The 21,197-nt window shown below is 38.6% G+C and overlaps 2 protein-coding genes across 6 annotated transcripts in view; both read left to right on the top strand.

Moving 5' to 3' along the window:
• The window catches only part of LOC140943060 (pleckstrin homology domain-containing family H member 1-like), a 36,138-nt gene extending 28,271 nt beyond the window's left edge, over window positions 1–7,867 (top strand). For all 3 annotated transcript variants that reach the window (XM_073392104.1, XM_073392106.1, XM_073392105.1), the window contains 8 exons: window positions 200–294; window positions 855–918; window positions 1,574–1,651; window positions 1,923–2,032; window positions 2,389–2,518; window positions 3,092–3,205; window positions 3,704–3,856; window positions 5,737–7,867. In XM_073392104.1, the coding sequence (XP_073248205.1) occupies window positions 200–294; window positions 855–918; window positions 1,574–1,651; window positions 1,923–2,032; window positions 2,389–2,518; window positions 3,092–3,205; window positions 3,704–3,856; window positions 5,737–5,916 (924 nt within the window). In that variant the 3' untranslated portion in view covers window positions 5,917–7,867. The remainder of the gene's footprint in view (window positions 1–199; window positions 295–854; window positions 919–1,573; window positions 1,652–1,922; window positions 2,033–2,388; window positions 2,519–3,091; window positions 3,206–3,703; window positions 3,857–5,736) is intronic.
• Window positions 7,868–11,445: 3,578 nt separating this feature from the next.
• On the top strand, window positions 11,446–16,076 carry LOC140943101 (uncharacterized). 3 transcript variants are annotated; one of them, XM_073392160.1, is made up of 3 exons: window positions 11,446–11,582; window positions 13,605–13,770; window positions 14,053–16,076. In XM_073392160.1, exons 2-3 carry the CDS (start codon window positions 13,626–13,628, stop codon window positions 14,604–14,606), a joined length of 699 nt encoding a protein of 232 aa, XP_073248261.1. In that variant the 5' UTR covers window positions 11,446–11,582; window positions 13,605–13,625; the 3' UTR covers window positions 14,607–16,076. The 3 variants fall into 3 exon arrangements, with proteins under 3 accessions (XP_073248261.1, XP_073248259.1, XP_073248260.1); XM_073392158.1 differs by lacking the exon at window positions 11,446–11,582 and adding an exon at window positions 12,992–13,140 and having other exon boundaries at window positions 14,053–16,074; XM_073392159.1 differs by lacking the exon at window positions 11,446–11,582 and adding an exon at window positions 13,147–13,393 and having other exon boundaries at window positions 14,053–16,075.
• The last annotated feature ends 5,121 nt before the right edge of the window (window positions 16,077–21,197 follow it).

The raw sequence follows: 21,197 nt of genomic DNA, 5'->3' as shown, positions 1-21,197 counted from the left end.
AAATGATGATCTATAAACTTACTTATGTGGCGATAAAACGTTTTGTCGTTTACCCAGGAAGTGAAGGGAATATTTTTATCGCTCGGCTTTGAAGTCTCTCAGTAAACAAGATTGATTGAAGTTCGCGTAATTGGTGATTGCGTTTCTTTTCGCTCTGTGAGTTACAGAATACGTTTTCCTTTATTTTTTCGTTACACAGCTGTGTGATGTGATATCAAAATGGGAACAAGCCATGCGTCAGAGCCAGGGGAGACTGGATACGAGTCGGGTCATCAAACTGTCGTACAAAAACAGGTGATTAATAATGGAAGTTCGCTCGAAGAGAATTTTTGTTTGACAGAGTAGGCTTTTCCAAAAAATACCATAGTACTCTCTAATGTGCCGGGTTAGAGACGTCGTTGGACATATTCAGGAGGGTCTTGGCTCGAGCTGCACCTGCAAAGTATCAGATTTTGTACAATTTGTATGCTATTTCAGCGAAGGGCACTAAAATAACTGCATCTACTAACCTAGACGAGGCTAAACCCGCGCATTAAAGATTGTTATCGTGGTATTTTTCAGAAAGAGCTATAAGGTGGGCTTTTCGGTGACGTTCATGGGTTTTGATGACTATCAAAAGGATAGTCTGTGTCAGTGACATTTAATCATAGACCTGACTGGCTCATAAAAATGCAGACTTTCAGTGGTCTAGCATATGCCATATAGACACCTCCTCCTTTACGGTTTAAGTTCGACAAATCCAATATTAAAAACGCCACCTTGCGTCCCTATTAGGTCACAAAGCAAACGGCGTTTTCAGGCAATCACCCAAACGGGTCTGTAATTGATGTTTTGTACTTTATCTTTCTCCTAAGATTACACTTTAAGAGCCTCAGCAGCACAGAGACTGAGAAGGAGAGATTTTTCCTAGTTCTTCAGGTGAGGAATTCTATTTTTCTGTGCTCATGTAATATGCTTATCTCATGAGGTCTAAGAGTGACTCCAGCTCGGGGGACAAGGAATTTTTATCACAGAATCAGCTAATAATAAAAATAGTAAAGCTGGAGTATAACATGAAGCTTAAACGACTCCGCCCTATCTTTTGCACGACGAGGCGCCCAGTGACTTTATTGCGAAAGTATAAACTGAACTTCCGGTCAAAACCTCTATCAATTGGCAGGTACATTTTAGCAACAACTAATTCAAAAAATCACATTTTTGTTCATTGAGCCCCATGACACTCTCTCCCGGTGACAAACTACAGCTGGCTGAGCCTGGGGTTCTGGTGATAGCTTGTCTTATAGAGGAAACCTAAACCTTAACCTTTTGCAAATAGTTAAATCGATCATATAACATGATGGCGGATAATGTCTGCGTTCTGCGTGAGGGACTGGCCAGTTCCAACTCGAATTTTATTTTGTTGGCACCCTTGCCTAACTAGGCGACCACTGAAAACTTACATAAGTATTGTACTGCAAATGGTGAAAGCTTTCGGTGTATTTGTTAACTTTTTAAGTATATAAGCAGTCGCTTTAGAAACTACAATGTTCTATTTCTTTTCAGCGATAATTATTTATGGTTTTAATTCTTGCAGACAAATGCTAATGTTGTAAAAGGCCGATTTCAAGTAAGCAAAGAGATGGCGCTGGAGTTTGCTGCTCTGATGGCTCAGGTAATTAACTTTTCTTTTTACCGTCTTTGTGCATAATGGTTAGTATTTTCTCTCTTTTTGTTAAAAGAAGCTTAGGATTGAGGGTGAACATAAAGGGCGATCGCGTAGGTGGGCGTTAGATTTTCAATACGGTATTCTGTTCATAAAAAACCCGAACGAATTACAGCACTCACGCTGCTTTGGAGGCTTTGTAGGAGCTTTAAGAGAGGCACCTGTATATCGACTGTTTTCTTCAGTTTATGTCTGATCATGATATAACGTTTCATTTTAGATCACTTACGGTGACTACAGAGCTCATACAAATTCGCTACCAAGCACGAGAATTGAAATGGTTATCTCTCAGTTTTGTGCGAAGACGTTGAAAGAAGAAACTGGCAAGCGGTAAGAAATTATTCAACGTTAGTGATTGATTCATAGTTCGTGTTTCGATACCGAGATCAGCCGGACTTTATTGTTTACCAGTGTTTCACTGTTGCTAAAGGCTTTTTTGTTTTTGTTCCGGATTTTCCTCTTTTTTGCGGACTATCCTTCAGTTTCTGGTCAGTTAGGTTCTGTGGGCTTGTTTCCTATTATTTTTCCTTTTCTCTGCTCTCTGGCCGTTTCACCCGGTCTCTTTTTTGAACCTTTCCCCTTGTTTGTGTTGCCTTTCCTTTTTGTACGAACCTTTCCGCTGTCCTGTGGGATTTATCGCCCGGTGACGCATTTTTGACAAAAGATTTATTTTCTTTCTTTGTCAGATCGCTAACTTTGCGTATGGCCGAGAAGTGGTCGACACTGCATGGCTGGAACCAAAGGGAGTGTGTTGATAGGTATCTGGAGAATGCACGCAGATGGCCGTTTTTTGGCTGCAAGTTATTCCAGGCACAGGTATAAGAGAAAAAACCACCTTCTTATGGTTGTAAAGTGAAGGAAGGTTTTCATTTGATCGCACCCATAAAACAGATCCCTGTACTTTTTTTAGCAGTCGTAGCGATTCAAATGGATGTGCTACCAAAAAACTAGCGGGCGCAAAAGCGTTGAACCTGTGAAATTCAGTGTGCTCAGCATAGCCATTGTGGTTGGCTTTAAAATGAAACACCTTTTCTTGACCTTTTTTCGCTCAGTCAGAAATTGAACTACAACTATGTTACTTAATTTTAACCTTTGCCTTTCATCAAGTAATAATTGGGTCATTCCCTACTCCAGAAACTATAAGGAGAATGGGTACAAGCTTTCGGCGTAACCATTTCTGGGATAGTTTGAGCGGATAAGCGTTACATATGATTGGTTAGTGGTTGTCTTAGATACCATCGACCAATCATAATTAACGCTTGTCCACCCAGCGATCCCAGAAATCGTTGCACCGAAAGCTTGTACCCATGGCCCTTATAGTTTTGGAGTGGGGAATTGGGTTATACGCCTTTTATGAACGGCACTGACAGACTGTCTCTTCGTTTACAGCAAAAGCATACAGTTTCAGCTGCTAAAAAGCGAGGACCTCAAACAGAGAGTAGCCAGCCGGTTTGGCTAGCAGTGGAGGAGGATAGCATTAGTATACTGGAAGGGCAAAGCTTGGTAAGTCTGTTGTTAGTTCGTTATTTACCAAGAACGGTCTGAAAATAGTCCTGTTCATTCACTTAAATACAACTAGCTTTAATTTTCTGGTGGTAAATGTCGCTCTTCATAATGAAATGACAGTGGTAGGTGTGAGGACACAAGAACTTTGAGTGAACGAGTGTTTCGTCTGGCGATCTTGTGGTAGAACACCACGATCACCCACTCAGGAAAAGAAAAATAGATTTGCTTTCTTCATCCTGCTTAGCTACAATCAATTACGAAAAGACTCGAAGGATTCCCGGATCGTTGTCAAAAATTATAAGACAACTTTGAACCGGGTAGAAGGGAGAGATTCACTTGTATTCGTGAGATTTCTTCTTAGAAACTGTATGCCTGAACTGTGAAAAACTACCCTGAAATATAAGAACCTGTTCAGCCTCACCTCGAAAACTCTAGGTTCTCATATGCGGGATTTTACTGTACTGGCCTTCAGTTTGTGTGTTGATTTTTTTTCAGCGCTTAATGTGTCGGTACCGGTATAAATCAGTAGTGACGTTTGGAGGATGGAAAGATGACTTCATGTTAGTGGTGAACCAGTCCATCATGCGTGGCGGCGCTACAGTAGAGCAAGGAACACAGAGACTATTGTTTGTGATGTCAAGAGAAAAGGTAACGGTTTGCAGCTCATTAAATACAGCCAGCTCAACTCTGTCTAAAATAAACACTCTTGGGACCGTATGAGTGTCCTTTGCAAGGTTGTGTCAGACTTAATTTGATATTTAAAACTATTCCACGAGTGCGCGTTGGATATGAGTTGGCTTTAATCATCTCGTATCCAACAAGCACGAGTGGAATAATTGTGTTATTAAAACGCCACAAAATATCGAGAATTATTTCCGACTTTATTTGTAAAAACAATCGGTTTTCAGCTTGTTTTTAATTTTGGGCAGACGCGTACGGTTACCACAGTTGGAGGGCATGGTATAATGGCTTTTATTAAAAACTGAATCATTGGATAATGCAATTCTAGCATTTTGAGTGGCTTAGCCGTTATGGTATATGAGCTATTATACCATGCTCTCCATATATGGTCGGTGTACGCGTCAGTTTAAAATTGGAAGCTAGCTGAGACTTTTTTTCGCGAAGGATAGTACGGCGCCCGAAGCAAATTGTTTTAATTCATTTCTTAGAATACTAGAAATGCAATTTCATCGAAAGAAAAAAGACAAAAACAAACAAAAAAAGCCACAAGAGCTTGTTTGAAAGTTTGTCGAAAAACACATGAAAACACATGGAACTAAAGTACCTTGACCAGCTACGAAAGAAGACAAGTGCTGTTTCGTCATGATCGCGAAGCCATTCGTCGATCGAGTCACTCGCCGATAGATAACCGCGGCTTGTTTATCCGACATCAAGAATATAAATCACAAGTAACCAGCTACAAATACAGGCTATGCAGCCATTCACTAGAGCAATCGAGGCGGCAGTATAGCTTCTTTTCTCGTTCAGCAAAACCAACTTGTGGCTTCAAACAACTTCATAACAAGCGACCGAGGTAATAGTTTTTCCCCGTTGTTCTTACTTTTATAACTACACCGAAAATCCAAATTCACAGTAATTTCGACCGCTGTCACTTAAAAATTCTTTTCCTTCACATTATCTGCCAGGTTTTTTTAGCTGTTCTGCTTTGTAAAATCCTAGAATCTCGATGACTTTTTAAAAAACTAATGTTCATCGCAACAATGTTTTGATTTTTCATTTATGCATTACAGGCGAGTCCGTTCGCGCGTTGACAGTTTTGATAGACGTGTGACATGTGAATAGCGGAAGTCCCGTGTCTTTTCCGGTTTGTTTTAGTCGGGGAGATTCAACGAGATATTGTGGGCGTTTTTAATAAAACAGTTATTCCACATGCGCTTGCTGGATATGAGATGATTATAGCCAACTCGGCGCTACGCGCCTCGTTGGCTATGTATCATCTCATATCCAACGCGCCCTCGTGGAATAATTGTTAAATATACCATGATGGCTAAGCCAATCAGAGCTCTAGAATTGCATTATACAATGATTGAGTTTTTAGTAATGTCAGTTATACCCGTGTATTAGCCTGCGTGCAGACGTCTCCCCAGTGTTTCCTTTGATAGGAGACGTCTGTACGCAGGCTACCCACCGTCTGTGAGTCGTCGCTCAAAGATCAACTCATAAGGCACGTCAGTCTCGTACTGTTCTTCAATGTTTGTGGCGAATCAAGCGAATCCGTATTTTGAGAAAAACGAAGGCGTCTACCGGAGAAGTCTGATTGGCGCCCTCTCTTCTTGTGTCGTGTGATACCCCTTGAAGGCGTGAAGAACAATAAAAGATTGCTCGTAAAGGGAGAGGCTTCTCTCCCGGTTCGTCTTCTTCTATTTTGCTGTCTTCCGTCTCAACGTTACAGCTTGCTCCTTTCCACTCACTGAAAACGGACTGTAAGATGTACTTCCGGCAGCTATGGCAATATGTCGTTAACATGTTGAAGCCTTCTTTTGATGCAGACGTTCTTATCATTGCAGATTCTTGAAATCACTCTTCTCATGGCGAGCTACATCAACGCTATCATCCGACAAAAGGGTATAACTTGTAACGTCAATGAAACCGGGCCGGCTAGCAAACAAGGGATGGAGGTAAAGGTCTGGGACCTAGAGAGTGCCGAGTGGCCCATAGTGCCAGGCTCCACAGTTGGTCTTCTTTGACGTCACTGAATACTTTATTTTTAGTACAAAAAGAAGTAATGTTTTGTTAGTTGTTTTTATTGTTGACACATTGTAGATTTCTTTTAAAAGCTACGCTGATTTTATGCTTTAATGTTTATAAACTTTTAGGGTCAGTTACATAAACGGAATTCAGCCAGTGCTTAAAAAAAGCCCGTTCTAAGAGATTTTCAGTTTGCCAAACGTTTTTGCTTAACACCATTTATTGTGAAGAGTTTCATGAACGCATATGACTTACACGAGACAAACATTTGTCTTCTTAAATTGAACCACTAAGGAAGAGATCTGAAGGTCCAAAGACTTGCTAAACCGCGGTGTAAGTTAGAATTCGTGTAAATAACCGACCCTTAGTGTCTGTGATGTGATAATGGGGATATTGTAGACCTTATTAGCAGCCGTTGATCAGAGAATGAGCCCGCACTCGTCTCTTCTCGGGGAAGAATAAGATCGGACCCGAAGGTGCGACGGGTATCGAGCCTAGGGGTAATTTTTGAGAGGAAGAAGGAAGGCAATTTCAACGTCGTAGGAAGACAACTTCCACCTGAAGTCTACCATGCTGCGACGAAAAACTTGTGTTTCTTTTCAGAAACTGTCTCCTTTCGGCTTTGAAATTGCTCTCTTTTTACTTCATCAGCTAAGGAATCGCCAAGTAAGAAACTTTGCACCCCTTTTGGTTTTGCTGTCATTTACATATCTGCTGGAAAAAAGTTGTAAATTATTTAAATTCCTTGGATTATACTGAGATGTTGAACATCGTGAGACCAGATGACTGCTACAGTAAAACCCCTCTTTAGGGACATCTAATTCTATTACGGACAGTTTGGGTTGTCCCTGAGGAAAGAAAGCCCTTACATTTTCTCTAAATTAAACCTGTTTAATACGGATGCCCCGTTGACACGGGCGCTTTCTATGGCCCCCTCGGTGACCGTTTTAGGGGCGTTTTACTGTACTTTTTACTCCAGGCCCTTGTGTTACACTATGGGGAGCAGTCTTGGTAAACATTTGTTGTTTCTAGTCGGACCTACGGCCTCTTTTTTTCCCCGTCATTAGCTCTGTTATATGGGGATTGGTTTCTCAATAGTTGTAGTATTTATCTGTACTGATTCATTTGAATAACCGAATGTAAAAATGTAAATTTGACGTGGGTTATTTGGCCTCAACAAGTCGTGTGAGAGTATTGAGGGCCACCCACTACTCGTTAGTGAGAGTATATGATGTTGGAGCCAAGCTCGTTGTAAAAAATTGTCAAACTTCAGTTAATAGAGTTCACTGAAATGAAGAGTGTAGTTAGGAAATTAAGCAATAGTTTGCCGAAAAAGTTGATTTTATTTTCGAGAAAATATTGATTTCAAATCTAAACAATATCGCTATAGTTAGTATAGCGGTAGATATGAGATATATGTACCATAAGAGTGAAGAGTGTTTTTAGCGCTTCTTTTCGCCTTTTCTTGTCACACTTTCTTAAAATAGACAATAGAGTATATAAAAGTGGGCGAAATCGATTGCGAAAAGGTGAATTTGAAAGTCAAGGCAACCTACACGGTGACTGCAAGAAGCCTGCCCAAGAAGCGATAGGTTTAATGGCAACTCTGCACTTGCCTCACGTTAATTTTTGTACATTTTTTTGCCGTCACTGCATGACTACGGCGTGAAACGTCCTAATGCAACGTTTTTATGGAGAACGTGAACACGGAACACCAACGTTTCCTCTCTCTTTCTTTACTTCGATGGTTTGAGCTAGCTGGAATTATCGGGATAAAATTTAATGCTCTTTGTACTGCTGTAGTCGCCGTTGCGGTTGCTTAAGCCTTCTAAATATTCACCTTAGCTCAGACTAAATCTACTTGAGAAGGCTATAAATGTAAGAGAATTATGTTAAGAAATTATTCCTTTCTGCTGTGGAAATTAAAAGAAGGCTCTAGTTCGTGTGAAATAGTTCTTATCATATCAGATAATAATCTATACCATTTTTAAATAATCACTGCCCGACGCTAATTTTGTTTGCATCATTTGTGGCATAAATCTTAAGTTACTGCAAAGAACATATCGATATTGATGAAATCTAATACCCCAGTTGTGTTTATTATTAATATTTTAGTGCCGTTGAACTTCAGAGATGTATTAACTGTGTAACAGAACTGAAAAAATACTTTTATCTGGGCGGAGTTATTTTCTGTTTGATCCCTGATCAGTAAGTGTTTCCTCTTTTTCCCGTAAGAGAAGTTTGCAAGTACTCGGCAAGTCTTAAGTATACCTCAGGAAAATAGACCCTTACACGGCAGTTTTTTGTTTTTCAAGTTTTGTTAAATAACAGTAATCAAATATCCATCTGCACTGCTGTAAAGAGCGCCTTAAAATTAGGCAACTTACTAAGTTTGAGTCGTGTTGACAGATTTTCACTAACTGGTCTCAGTCAAAAGTTTAAAAAAAACCTGGAAGGTTCTATTAGAGTAAAACATTAGTATAGAGTATTGCTGTGAAATAAAATGTTAACTTGGTGGTGGTATTCACCCACCAACTGAAATGTTTTTTGAGGACAGATTGAATAAAGAATAGAAAATAAAGTTTGTTTTAGAAACAGGAAACTTGTTAACTGGCGACTACTTTTGTTCATCCATTGAAATGACAGAGTATCTCTGAGCAGTAAACCCCTTTTCCGCCCTTTTCCTTTTCCGGCTTTTAGCTGCTAACTTGCTTTTCATTATCCCATGCCACTGGCCAACTCAACCGGATTTTCCTTGTCAAAAGGCAAGCAACCCTGGATTGATTACGTGAGAATAGTAAAAACTCAGACCGGTAGCCAACTTTTCAAATCTTGCTTCTGTTTAGACGACACCTCTCAGCCTGAAAAATCATCCTAGGTTGCGTTCACGCTTGGTCCCTGGGGACTGGTGCCCGAGTATGATACTCCCTGGTCGCTAATGTGAACCCACCTTTTTTAAAGGACCCGAGCTAGAATTCAGGCACGGTTCCGGTGCCAGGGTACAAGGGCACTAAAGTGGGCACCTGATCCCTGTGTGAACGTGCTTTCCGTCGGTTCCGAGGAGTTTTACCACAGTCAACTTCTTCGCTCCTTTTGCAAAAATGGCGTCTGCTCACGGAGCAAAGTGGACGAAAGACAACTTGGGTACCCAGAGTGTGGACAAAGCACCATTTTGTACCGTGCCCGGGCACTAAGTGTGAAAGCACCCTTAGACCGCGGTGGTGACTCATTTAATTCTGGGAGCTACCAACACGAAACATGTACACTTAACTGAATCCGGTCGAAAAACCCGCTCCGGTTGTTAGTCACGCCCCTCTGAGATGAATCAGATGTTCACGTTTGTATTGTGCAGACACAAGCACTCAGTTTGAAGTTTGTATAGGGGAGCCAAAGTTATGTAGAATTTTACTGGTCTTGATTTCGTGACCGAGCGGTTAGAGTGCTGGAATTGTAATCTTAAGACCGCGAGTTTTGTTCTCGGTAGTCCGGAGATCAACTGGTTTGCCTGCGACTAGCCTGTGCCAGGCTCTCAGATAGTATAGTGGGAACGTATTAAAACGAGCAAAGCGAAAATAAGACGTGCACGACTTGAGAAAGGAGGCGGTGGCGGCGGGAAAAATTGGACAGCCCCCGCACGTTTTACGCATTTCTTTTTTCTGAACGACTTTCCACCACTATCTCGGAGCCTGGAACTGGCTAACCTGCGACCAGTTGTGGTCCACAATGGAAACTACTGGTATACCAGTAATTGTGTTACCCCTACAAAGTCAGTTGTGAGCGGATTCCTGAGAGAGCAATGTGTGGAGAGATGAGAAGGGAGTTGAGAGCGCGCCCCTTGGCCTCCACTTAAAGATCTGTAGAAAACTATAAAATATGTACCTAACTTTTTATAATAGCAGAAATTTTAAATATCACTGTTCAGGACCCACTTAGGCTCCTTTCACTTGGCAGCGGACGAATTTTTGAAAGGCTAAAGAGAAAATGACGGATAGTGATGTTCCTAACAGAGTTGAATATGGTGGCTTTGCTAAAACTAGGACATGGAGGAGAAATTCATCCAGTGTCATCACAGGCCCTCGTTAGATTATTCGGTCGCGTGCACTTTACCGTCTTGCATGCAGTTGCAAGTTTGACAAATAAACCGGAGCCATGGGTTTTTAACCGATGATGCATGATGATTATTCTTTTACTAAAATTTGGAACGTAAAATTTTCTTCGCGAAAAGAGCAGGTTATCAAACCAGTCTCCTTTTTTAATTACAATGTTTTTACAGTGTCAAATCAGTCTCCCTTTTTCGATTTACAAAGTTTTTACAGAGCCGAATCAGTGTCTTGATTTACATGATGTCTACGATGACAAATATTTGCTCGATATTGCAGCTTCGCTAAAACTCTTATTTACGCGTTATTTACACGTTCCGAAGGGAAAGATTTACAGGCTCTTTACGAAGAAGATACAGTAAATTCGTGTAAAACATTTTACACATTTTTACATGGTCTTCAGTCTATTACTGCCGAAGGACGCTGACTGTAAATGTTTTTTGCAGTAAATTTAAGTGGTGAGGGAAAATTGAAAATTGATGTAAATTTAATTTTTTAAACTGTCATATAGATTTACAAAACATGTAAATTGTAGTTTACAGGTTGTAAATCCATTTTACATGTGCCGGTAATTTTTCAACGTCTCCACTGTTAATCCCGGGAAAACTGACCATGACCTTTAATTGCTGGCAAGAGAGAAAATTCTCATAAATGGACGATAAGTAATTAGTTTCTGAGTAAAATGATATCGATTACTCCAGAAATTACTCGTGCCTTACGTTACCATAGAAACTAATGGGTTTTTTTAAAAATACTTAAGTTTCCTCTCAGTTACCGAAAAACAATTAGACTCACTATGCATCGTTTGCCACCAACAATTTTTAAAATAGATAATATACTGAGTTCTTTCATACTGCAAATTCGCTGTTGGATATAAAAGACCCAAACACGCGAGTTGTCACTTTTTTAGTTCTGCGCAGAACAATTAAATAAACTTAGTATGATATCCAGAATAAGGTTTTTTAATTAAACAGACTCGTGTTTTGTTCTATTGTCTATAATCATTCGAGCTTTAGTTAATATATTTTACGACTTTTACGCTTGAAGACCTTGCAAACTGCAGAAGAACAGATAATCCTGCTGTGGGATTTTCTCCTTTTAACGTAGATTAACGATTTTATGCGATCAGCTTGAGATTGATGCCGTCATTCCAGGGAATCGAAATCATGATTTAACAATGCAAAAAATAGGAAACTTCTTCAGTTGATTCTTGGCGCGCTTGCGAAATACTGTCTTTCCATCTTCCGTGCTAAATTTTAATGCCATATTATATTGTTGATTTATAGCGAATGGTTTTGTTACTGACAGCTACATCTTAGATTAGCAAACAATGAATTTTTAACAAAGGAGATCTCCTTTTTGTTTGCCAATGTATTCATATGTGAAAGTTATTCGCCATGTGGGATTCTATTGGTTTGCATTGTTTTCACCTGTAATTGCTAATGAAATACACCAGACTTCAATATTGCACAAGGCGGTCACACGGATTTGAGAAAAAACTACTGTTTTCCGTCTAAAATCTGATAAATATTTGCACCAAAACAAGGAAACCTATAAACGATAAGGTGGGTTAGTAAAAAAAAAGTAACAACACTTTTTTGATTGATAGGACATAAAAACTACGTACTGATATTCTCTTTACAACAAGTGGGAGATAACAAAGATGGTTTTTGTATAAATTTAAATTATTATGACTTCTCTTCTAACAAAACCTGATCCTAGCGAGATCAAGTGATTTGCCGCGCATTCAACGAAGTTCTCGCGTAGCCTTCACATGTAATTATTTTACAATTGATGTTTCGCTTTCGCCATGTGCAAAATCTGAGAGGACGAGCAATATCTCGACCGAAAGAAAATGCGGCTTTCGACACAAATTGGTTGTAGCCAAGTTCTAACAGAATTAATTATTCGAAACTTTCGAGTTTATTTAAAGATTTTAAAAATCATTAAATAAACTGGAACTCTTTCGAAGCGAGGACTGCAGCTAGTGATCGTTTAAAAGCCATCTTAGTAATCACCCCTAACGCTTAGCGATTGTTTTTCCGACATATGTGATTACGATAAATTTAAAATAACGAAAACCAATCTTTGACAAGACCTGAGTTACGAGCAAAGCTGAAAAAACCGTCAAGTAGTAGAAAGGACTCACTTATGCACGTCGTCGACGTTTAATTGTTTGTATTTGCTGTCTTTTTAATATTTGCCTTAATATAATTCGGTACATTTCACTCAGTCCAAGCACTGAGTGTGTATTTCATTTTATTGCTTAGGCAAAATATTATATTAGACTGACGGTTCACCTCAAAATTTCCGGTATTGTTCGCAGCAAAACGTTTTGAAGGATCAATTTTTAGCGTACTCTGTAAATATTTTAAACAGTTTTGTAGAACAAATCTTTGGGCGCAAATCACCATTTGCAGTGTAAATTTCTTTTATTAAATGTCAGTGACGGAAGAAACCTAGCGTGTGCCATTATTTTACAATATTTATAATATATAATTGCATGCGATTTCGATTAAAGAAAAACTCAGTCTCATAAAATTCTGACAAAACAATGCAGGCCGCTTCCTTCAAAACTGAAATAAAAATGAAAAAAAAAATGCACTCTGCTTCCAAGACTCGGAGGTCTGTCCAAAATTTGAATAAAATAATCAGAACAATATACCTGGCAATTCCAAATTTCAGCAGCTAAAAGTTTTTAATGAGTTAATTATGTGACACGTTATTAAAGAAATAAACTGGTATAGAAAAGATCAATGCTCAACTAGGTTTCACTTGAATAAATAATGCACGCGTACAATCGTGTATAAAATATTAAGGAACTGCGATCGTAAAACGGGTAGAAAATCGCAAAGCGACTATTTGTATTCGAGGCACTGTGTATCCGGAATCCGACACTTCCGATTGGCTCGTTTTGACAAACAGCGACAGGTGTGTTGACGATCTCTTGACACAGAGAACAATAGAGAAGCCCGCTCAATGCATGGAAAGCCAATCAAATGACGATTTGTGACAGGAGTGGTGGTGTGATGCGGTGTGAAACGGAGCACAGAATTCCTTGTGAGACATCTGCCGCGGCTGGGCTAAAACAACCAGATTAGTTCCTTTTTATCTTCATTCAAGGTCTCATAGCTTTGATATTTTTTCCAGCTCATGATGTCGGTTAATTTGCGAAGCGTAGAGTGTCTTAATGAACCGGAATAATGGCACGCTACAGCAACTTTCATTTTTAATGATTTTGATGGTTTTGATTAGTGTTTTGAGGACAACAAAGTGGAAAGGATGTAGCTTCATCATTTTAAATAGTAACAGGGGAAGTTTGTTCATTCAACTACGGAATCTCTTAGCCTATTTACTCTCGTATTTGTTAGTGTAGGTATGTTTGTGATGTGGCACCGATAAACTAAATTGAGAGATCGGTGTCAATATTTTTCCTTCGCCTTTTGCCGTCGTTTGACAATCAGACAGTGCGAGTTCCAAATTTTTTAACTTTTTCAGAAAAGTCGCGCTCGGGTTTATTGTAGGGTTTCACGGAGTCATGCCTTCATTTACTTGATACTTATAAAACGTTTTCACACCATTTATAGGTCCTACTCAGGCGATGTGGAATGACCCTTGTAATTCCCATGACAAGTTTGTGGTCGTTTACGATGGAAGATCAGTGTTTGGATGAGGACGAGACGTTGCTTGCGGACGAATGGGAATCACCTTCTGAAGAACTTAATTTTCTTTGTAATAACCTAGGGGAGGAAGGTGAGTACATTTTTATACATCTAATTGAATTCCCCTTTTCTTTTTAATCTCAAAACAACACCTTATTATGCATGAAAAGTACAGCCAAAGGCTGAGTGCATATATTCATCCTTAATTCGTATGCATCTATCAAGCCTGACTGATTGTTTGAGTTAAGCAGGATCCCTTTGTCTTCGCTTGTTTAATTTTGCAAAGTTTAGTCTCGAAAGGGTCTCGGGTTATTTAAAAAGCACTTAATATTTGTGCCCTGACCTATTTACTTATTCATCTCCTGTTTCATAGATATATATCGCGTGAAAGACAGAGGAATCAAAAGGAAGGAATCCAGTAGTAATGTTGTAGTAGGAAGCGAAACCGCTCCAGTTTCGCCGGTGGATCAACGTCGCTTTATATTACAGGTAACGTTTGAAAAGTTACGGCGATTAGAAGACCCGGAAGCCTGTCTGAGACGAACAGTTTTGATAAACAATACGTTGAAAATGCTTCACAAGCAGATTTACGCAGAGGAAAACCCATTTGTTTGCGGTGGGCTCGCGACACTACAGCCAAGCGAATGTACAACCAGAGAGGAAGCATCCCCATCAAATCCCAAGGTGATACGGTTAAGTTTTGATAACAATGTCACGGAAGAAGCTCGGACAAAACGCGTTGATAATAGCACGGCTTTGACACCAGGGGAAAACCTCTGCAGTGGATGTACGCTTTCAGATGTGTATACGGAGGAGGTTGAAGACGATGTCTTTGAGCCAGCGGAGGAAATTTCGTCCGACCGAGAGTCAATATTTGGTGAACTCGACAATGTATTTCATAGCTATATTTGCGCCCTTGAAACGTGAGTTTTAAATTTATACATGCCCTTTTGGAAATGGCTAATGTTTGTACTATACATTTGTGTATCACCACGGAGTTTATTTAAATTTATACCTCCTGAGGTGGTAATAACATAAGCTTATATTTATACATCTTTGTACATAGCAGCTCATGTAAATTGCGCTGATCCCTATAAAAAGATCAAGAGATATTTTATGTACTAACTTATTAGGCAAAAGATCGATCTATATTGCATGTTGTGTAGAAAAGTCGTCTTGCAAACTTGTCATATTTGCTTCGTCCGCATGTAGCTGTAAGCTGTAGTAATTATTCGTGGAAAATTGCAATATCGTCGTGTCAATCACGCATGATAATCACGCGTAGATGTTCTCGAGGGTATTATCTCTCTAAAAGGCAAATCATTTGTGTTTTTTACACTTTGAGATAAGGAAATAACACACCATAGCGAGTCAATATTAACACGAGTAGTTTTTAAAATCAACTCATCCCGAATAAAAATAAATAAGTGTTGAGTAAAACTGACGCGCCAAATTTGTGCCAACATCTAAAAAATAACATCTTTCAAAGTCCGTTTTTTGCGACGCGTAGCCACTTAAGTGCCAAGACAGGAATATGTGTAAATTTGAATTTCAGCTCCTTCACTTTGTGGTTTTAGAAGATTTTCCGTTGCAGTTTTCCTTCATTAAAATGTTTTGATAGTTGCGTATGGTCCGTTTTTAAAGTAACTCTTCCGACATTTTTGTCGCTTTTGAATACTGATTGCCCTAACGAAAGCCCTTTTGGAATTCAGTGAAATGAACAAGCGCATTGGAACGTAGTTACACTGTAGTTTTTTCAGGTCAGTCTAAACACGGTTGTTACTTGTTTGAATCGTTGATTGTGAAGTACCGAGAGACTTTTAAATGCCGTCTTATTTTTGAAGGGGAAAAACGCGCTGGATTGTAACTAAACTGTTTTGTTCAGCATGAACTAGTTGACTTAACCCAGGCTGCCCCTGTCTTCGGCAGTTCATTTGTATCAAACTCTTGTGATTTCCAAATGGAGAGGTTCCCTGATGCTAAGGTGCCAAGGTGGGGGGGGGGGGGGGGGCATACTCTTGGGAATTCTTGGTGGGGGTGTGTTGGTACTTCCCAGTTCTCCAAATTCTGACCCTATATCAGACCAAGAATGTCTTTATTCACACCTGTTTTCAGACCTGGCCTCTAAAATCCATCCTCGATTTCAGACCTGGCCTCTAAGAAATAGTTTCATCATGATTATGTAGATTAGAAAAGCAACCAAAAAGATTTCTTAAAATCCCTTTTGAATTTGCATGTTTTTCTTTCGTTCTTAGTCATTTGGAACTGAAATGATTCATACGTTCATACACTCTCGGTGGTTCGCTTGAAAACCATATCCAATTCCTGACCAAAATAAGCTAAGTCTATACCTGTTTTCAGATCAAAGTGCGGCGAAACCCCTACCCTTTGGGGTGGCACATACCTTTGTGACTTAAATAAGGGAGTGCCCCCCCCCCTCCCCCGCCCATGCTAGCAAGGACTCCAATTCCGTGATGTATGGTTTTGGAAGTGCAGGAAAGCAAACAAGACTTTGCTGGCAGGGAAGAAGAGATTTTACTCTTGGGCTAGGAATGCAGGGTTGGGGCTCTTCTATGGTGTTCTCTGCATTTAAAAAACATCATTCCAGGTGTCCCCCCACCTTTTCTATGGGCCTGTTTGTATGAGGTGAGATAGCCTGGTTAGCTGAGCTGGCCTGGCCCATTTTACCCCTCTGGCTCGGCTCATGCCTTGTTTCCTCATAAAATAATTGTTGTTTTTGTGTGCAATTCCTTTTATTGCAGATGTCCTGCTAGTGAGCAGTTACATATTATAGATATTTCAAGCAACAGCAATTTGCAGTCTGTCCTTTTTTAATTTATGGGGAGGCAGGCTGTCCCACTTTTAATTATCTCGGCTCAGGCGACCGGGATCACAGCAAGTGGGCCAGCCCACCTTCTCATATAAACACAACAACATTTTTAACAGGAAACAAGCAAGCTGGGCTGGCTCATCTCATATAAACAGTCCCTAAGTCAGAGTGTAAACAAAATTTAACAGAAGTTGAAAAATATTGGGTTTAGACAATGTGTTAAACTACTCTGAGGCATTTTAAACAGATGAAATGCTGATCTAATTTTCAAGTCTCTGGATGAAATTTTATGGTGTCATCATTTAAAAGAACTCTCTTAAGAAATTAGCATTTTTTTTATTTTGTAAATTTCACTCGTGGAACATGAAGTCTTTAATTTTCTGTCAATTGTATTGTCATAGTAACACATCTCAATCATAATGGGCCAGTTTGTTAAAAGCATGTTCAAATGACATAATCAGTTTTGAATTCATTTAAATAGCTATTTAGTGGTCGGAGTTTTTTCCAAAGCATTTCTGTGTCTTTGTTTTTATCACTTGGATGCTTCTTGACTTACCGTATTAACTCAATTAAACGCTTTTTATGAAATTTTTGGCGTTTCTGATGTGGCATTTATTCAAGGGCAACATGTATTCAAGGCAAGTGTGCAAAGAAAATTGTGTCCGATAGCCCAGGGTTGGTGGATTTTGCTATCATCTTAACTTGCCTGATGGGCAAGTGAAGTTTTTTGGGGAATTGAAGTTACAGAAGAACTGTTATCAATCCTGTTCATCAAAATATTATTTTCAGGCCAATTAAAATGACTCTTGGGCAAGTACATGGCAACTATACAGCTTGCCATTCTGGCAAGCTGTAAAACTGACTTTCTTTGCACACTGCTATGGTGGCATTTATTTCAAAATCAGAGTTCTTGCTTTGACAGCAATTACAGTAAATCATTTGTAAATAATTATAAGGTAAAACAGAAATTAATGCATTAAAAGGTCTATGAAGTCTCACTTTTTCGCTGTGATAGAATCATCTGAAATGGTGTACATCAGTGAGTTGCACCAAGTTTTTTCTCATATGTTTGTCAAATAAATGCCCCATTCTTCTTATTGGGTGTGGCATTTATTGGTAATTTCACTTCCATCTTAGGCATCTAATTGAGGGCAGTGGTTATTCAAGGGCCGCGTTTAATCAAGTAAATACGATATTGTGTGAAAATACTAGCTTTTGATACTATTTGATTGGCTGAAAGGTAGTTGTATTTTGAGCAGCTTAATTTGAAATGCCTGCTTTAGTTACAGAAATTAAACTTGTACTAATGTGAACTAAATAATTCGACAGCATTAATACTGGGATGAAAGTTGATTATAAATTAGGCTGTGAGGACCAATGTACTTTTCACTTACAGTGATGATGCTACATATAATTCCTTACGGCCGATCAACATCCTCAGATCTTGTGAATGATAATATTTTTGCTGTCCTATTGTGTATGTACATGTAATGTATACATGTTGCTTTTTATAAAATAAAAGGCAGATATAAATATATATAAATCATTGCCATCTGATCGGGTTTTTTAGTTAAGATATTGTGTAAAGCTTGGGTCAAGGTAATTTAATTATGGTTAATAAGTAATTTATTATTATTGTTATTAAGAAATTTGTATATTTATACATGTTTGTGTGGACAATATTGCATTGTAGATCTTTGACCACGTAGATGTATACAACCATTAGATATTGTAGAATTGTGTTTATTAATGTCACATATTTAGTACAAAATTTATAATTTATGGTTGGAGAAATAACTAAAGAAGTTCTTTATTCTCATTTAAAAATTGAAAACCAAGAAAATTATTATAATGTTATATAAAAAAGTTTTAAACATTAGAGGTATTTTGATTTTCCAATTAACAAATCATTGTTTGTATTTTTGTTTATTTTGTCATCTATAGTTTAGAAGTTACAAAGATCATAGCATCTTTTGGCTAGGATCAACCCTAAAGCGTGGTCAAAATAAGGCAGTACATCAATGCAACTGCTTATTTTACCACCATCTTAAGCAGCAACATTAGAGTGGTTAAGCAACGATGACAGCGACGGCAAAAAGGCAATAGGGTCAGATTGGCAAAACAACAACTTTGTATGTGCATCATGCTTTTTTGTACATTTCTTAGCAGTCATTGCACGACTTCAACACATAAGTGTCTAATTTCACATTTTGTGGAGGATGGGAACACAAAACAACAACTTTGTTTTCCTTTTCCTGAACTTTGATTCATTCCTTTAGAATTCAACTCACAAAAATTTGCCAACATTTAACAAATTAAACAAAATGAAATATTAGGTGCAAAAAAGTTTTAGACAGAGCAAATTCACTCTTTAGGTGACGTTCTCGAAGCCGTCGCTGTTGTCATTAATTAATAATTGTTGGAGAGTTGCTCTTTATAAAGTTGTTAAGCGACACAATTTTTTTGTATTATGTTGCACAAACAGTTTTACCAAACTTGTTGCCCGCATTAACATCCATCTATTTTTTAACAAAAAATATTTATTTACTATAATATATTTTACTGTTTTACAGTGCATTCATTTTGTTACTTAAGGTCCTGTCTGTAAATCATGATCACTATTAATGATATCCAACTTTCATGTGTATGCAAATCTTGTAAACAACCTAACCTTGACTTTTTGAGATTAAAGATACTCAAACTTGATTTAAAGTTGGTTTTTGAAATATTATGTTGCCTTTCATATAATGCAATTATTTCCAGAATTTAATTACTGTATTAAAATATTGTTCTGTTTATTCAGTGTTGTCTTTTTAAGCACTGAAACAGTATACATTTACATTTTTGAGTTAAATTAACTGGGCGTTTTTTAGTAGAGGCTATTACACACAATTTATACACTAATTCCATTGTCTTCTTTTGTTGACGTAGTTGTTAGTATCTGTTCTGTGGATTAAGTAAAATCACTCTAGCAAGTGTTGATATGGTAACTTACTTTATCATAAAAGACCCATAAAAGTGGCGGTAAATTTTTCATCAATGATACTTATTATGCGGTCATTGATTGGTTTGGATCATAGCACAAATAAGAAGGCCCTTTATTCATTTATGTTTGGCAAAAATATTTGGAAAATCCACAGGGGTATGGGGAGGGTTTAAACTTTCTGTGCTGGGCAGGGAGGTAACTAGGGCGGTCAGCGAAAAATGTAGACTGCGGACTATTGTTAACTTTGCACCATGCAAATGAGTATGTGACAACAACAGTCCCATTGTTTTCGAACACTAAAAACAATAGTCCGCATTCTGCATTTTACACTGCCTCTGTAGCTAGGGAAGGTCCTGAGGTACCCATGGACCCCACTTTGTGAGAGGCATTCCTTTCCTTTTTCTGCAAAATTAATATGCTAGAAAATTGATAAACCAAAGTCCATGTTAAAATCTTAAAACCTGCTGTTTTTGAACAACTCTTTCTGGCAAAAAGTTCAGCTAGGAAATTTTTGTATTAAAGCATTTTTGTCAGCAGGGCAAAATTTTGCTTTCAATTGACATTACCCCAGGAGGCACTTTAGGCAAATTGGGGTAGAAATGTTCCCGTGAGGCCTTCAAACCCTGCTTCTGTTTTTTGCTACCCTGCCACCCAGGCAAAAGACCTCATTGTATGACCCTGATTAGTTTCATCTTGCCTACAGAATTGAGTAATGTTTCAAACTAAGATCATGGAATTAGATTTGCTGGAAAGATATTTCTGGTGCTACAAATAAAGACCATTCATCACCAACATTTACACTTTGTTTAAAGGCTTGTGGTCCAAAAAGATACTCTTAAGACTCTAGACCTTAAAAATCTCTGTTCAGTAGCACAAAAACTCCATACCCATTTAGGCCTCATGGCACAGCACAATAAGGGAGTTCTTCCCCTGGCAACATTATTCAGTTGTTCTTGCCTCGTGACTCAACTATGCAGCTATTCTGCAGATTTTTCCCTCTCCCCCTCCCCCAACACTCACTGCACATCTGAAAAATGTCACTTTTAATAAAACACGAACAACATACATTATTATTTAAAATGATAATCTGGTAAAACCCCACGAAGTGACACAGTGTGCCCACTGCATCTTAACTATGCCCCTGGGTCTCTTGCATAATGCAGATGTATGCTTTAGTGTTACTGGTATATAATTAAACATGCCAGCAGGCCAGTCAAGTACCGATGCTAGGCAGCGAAATAAGTAAGTGATCTCAAAAACGAGACCAAAAATCATAACAAACTTGGTAGCTTGCCGTGCGGGTGCTGAAAGGGTGCTGCACAGGCTAAAATTCTACTTAATGCTCATTACTAGCACTGATGTAGATCAGGGTGCAAATGGATCTGAAAGATGTAACCAGTCTTCATATCGGTCACAATTTATTCGAGATAAACTCAAAGAAGTAAAGCCTCTGAGGATGTAGCCATATACATACAGGGGCTATAAAGGCATGTGGGGAAGGTGAAGTAGTTTAGCCTGGAATAGGTTGTAGAAATCAAACGATTAGAACTGGTCTACAATAAAGTACCATGTTTATAGAATCGATAGTGATCAGTATAGTCAACTCTTTCATAGTGAACACTTCTCCTAAGCAAACACCTCCTGTAAGCAACCACTTAATAAACAACTGTTTTGTTTCTCAGTTGAATACTGTTTCAAAACT

Source organism: Porites lutea, chromosome 7 (assembly GCF_958299795.1).
Source record: "Porites lutea chromosome 7, jaPorLute2.1, whole genome shotgun sequence".
Classification (NCBI taxonomy): Eukaryota; Metazoa; Cnidaria; class Anthozoa; order Scleractinia; family Poritidae; genus Porites; species Porites lutea.
This window is presented reverse-complemented; position numbering and strand designations above follow the sequence as displayed.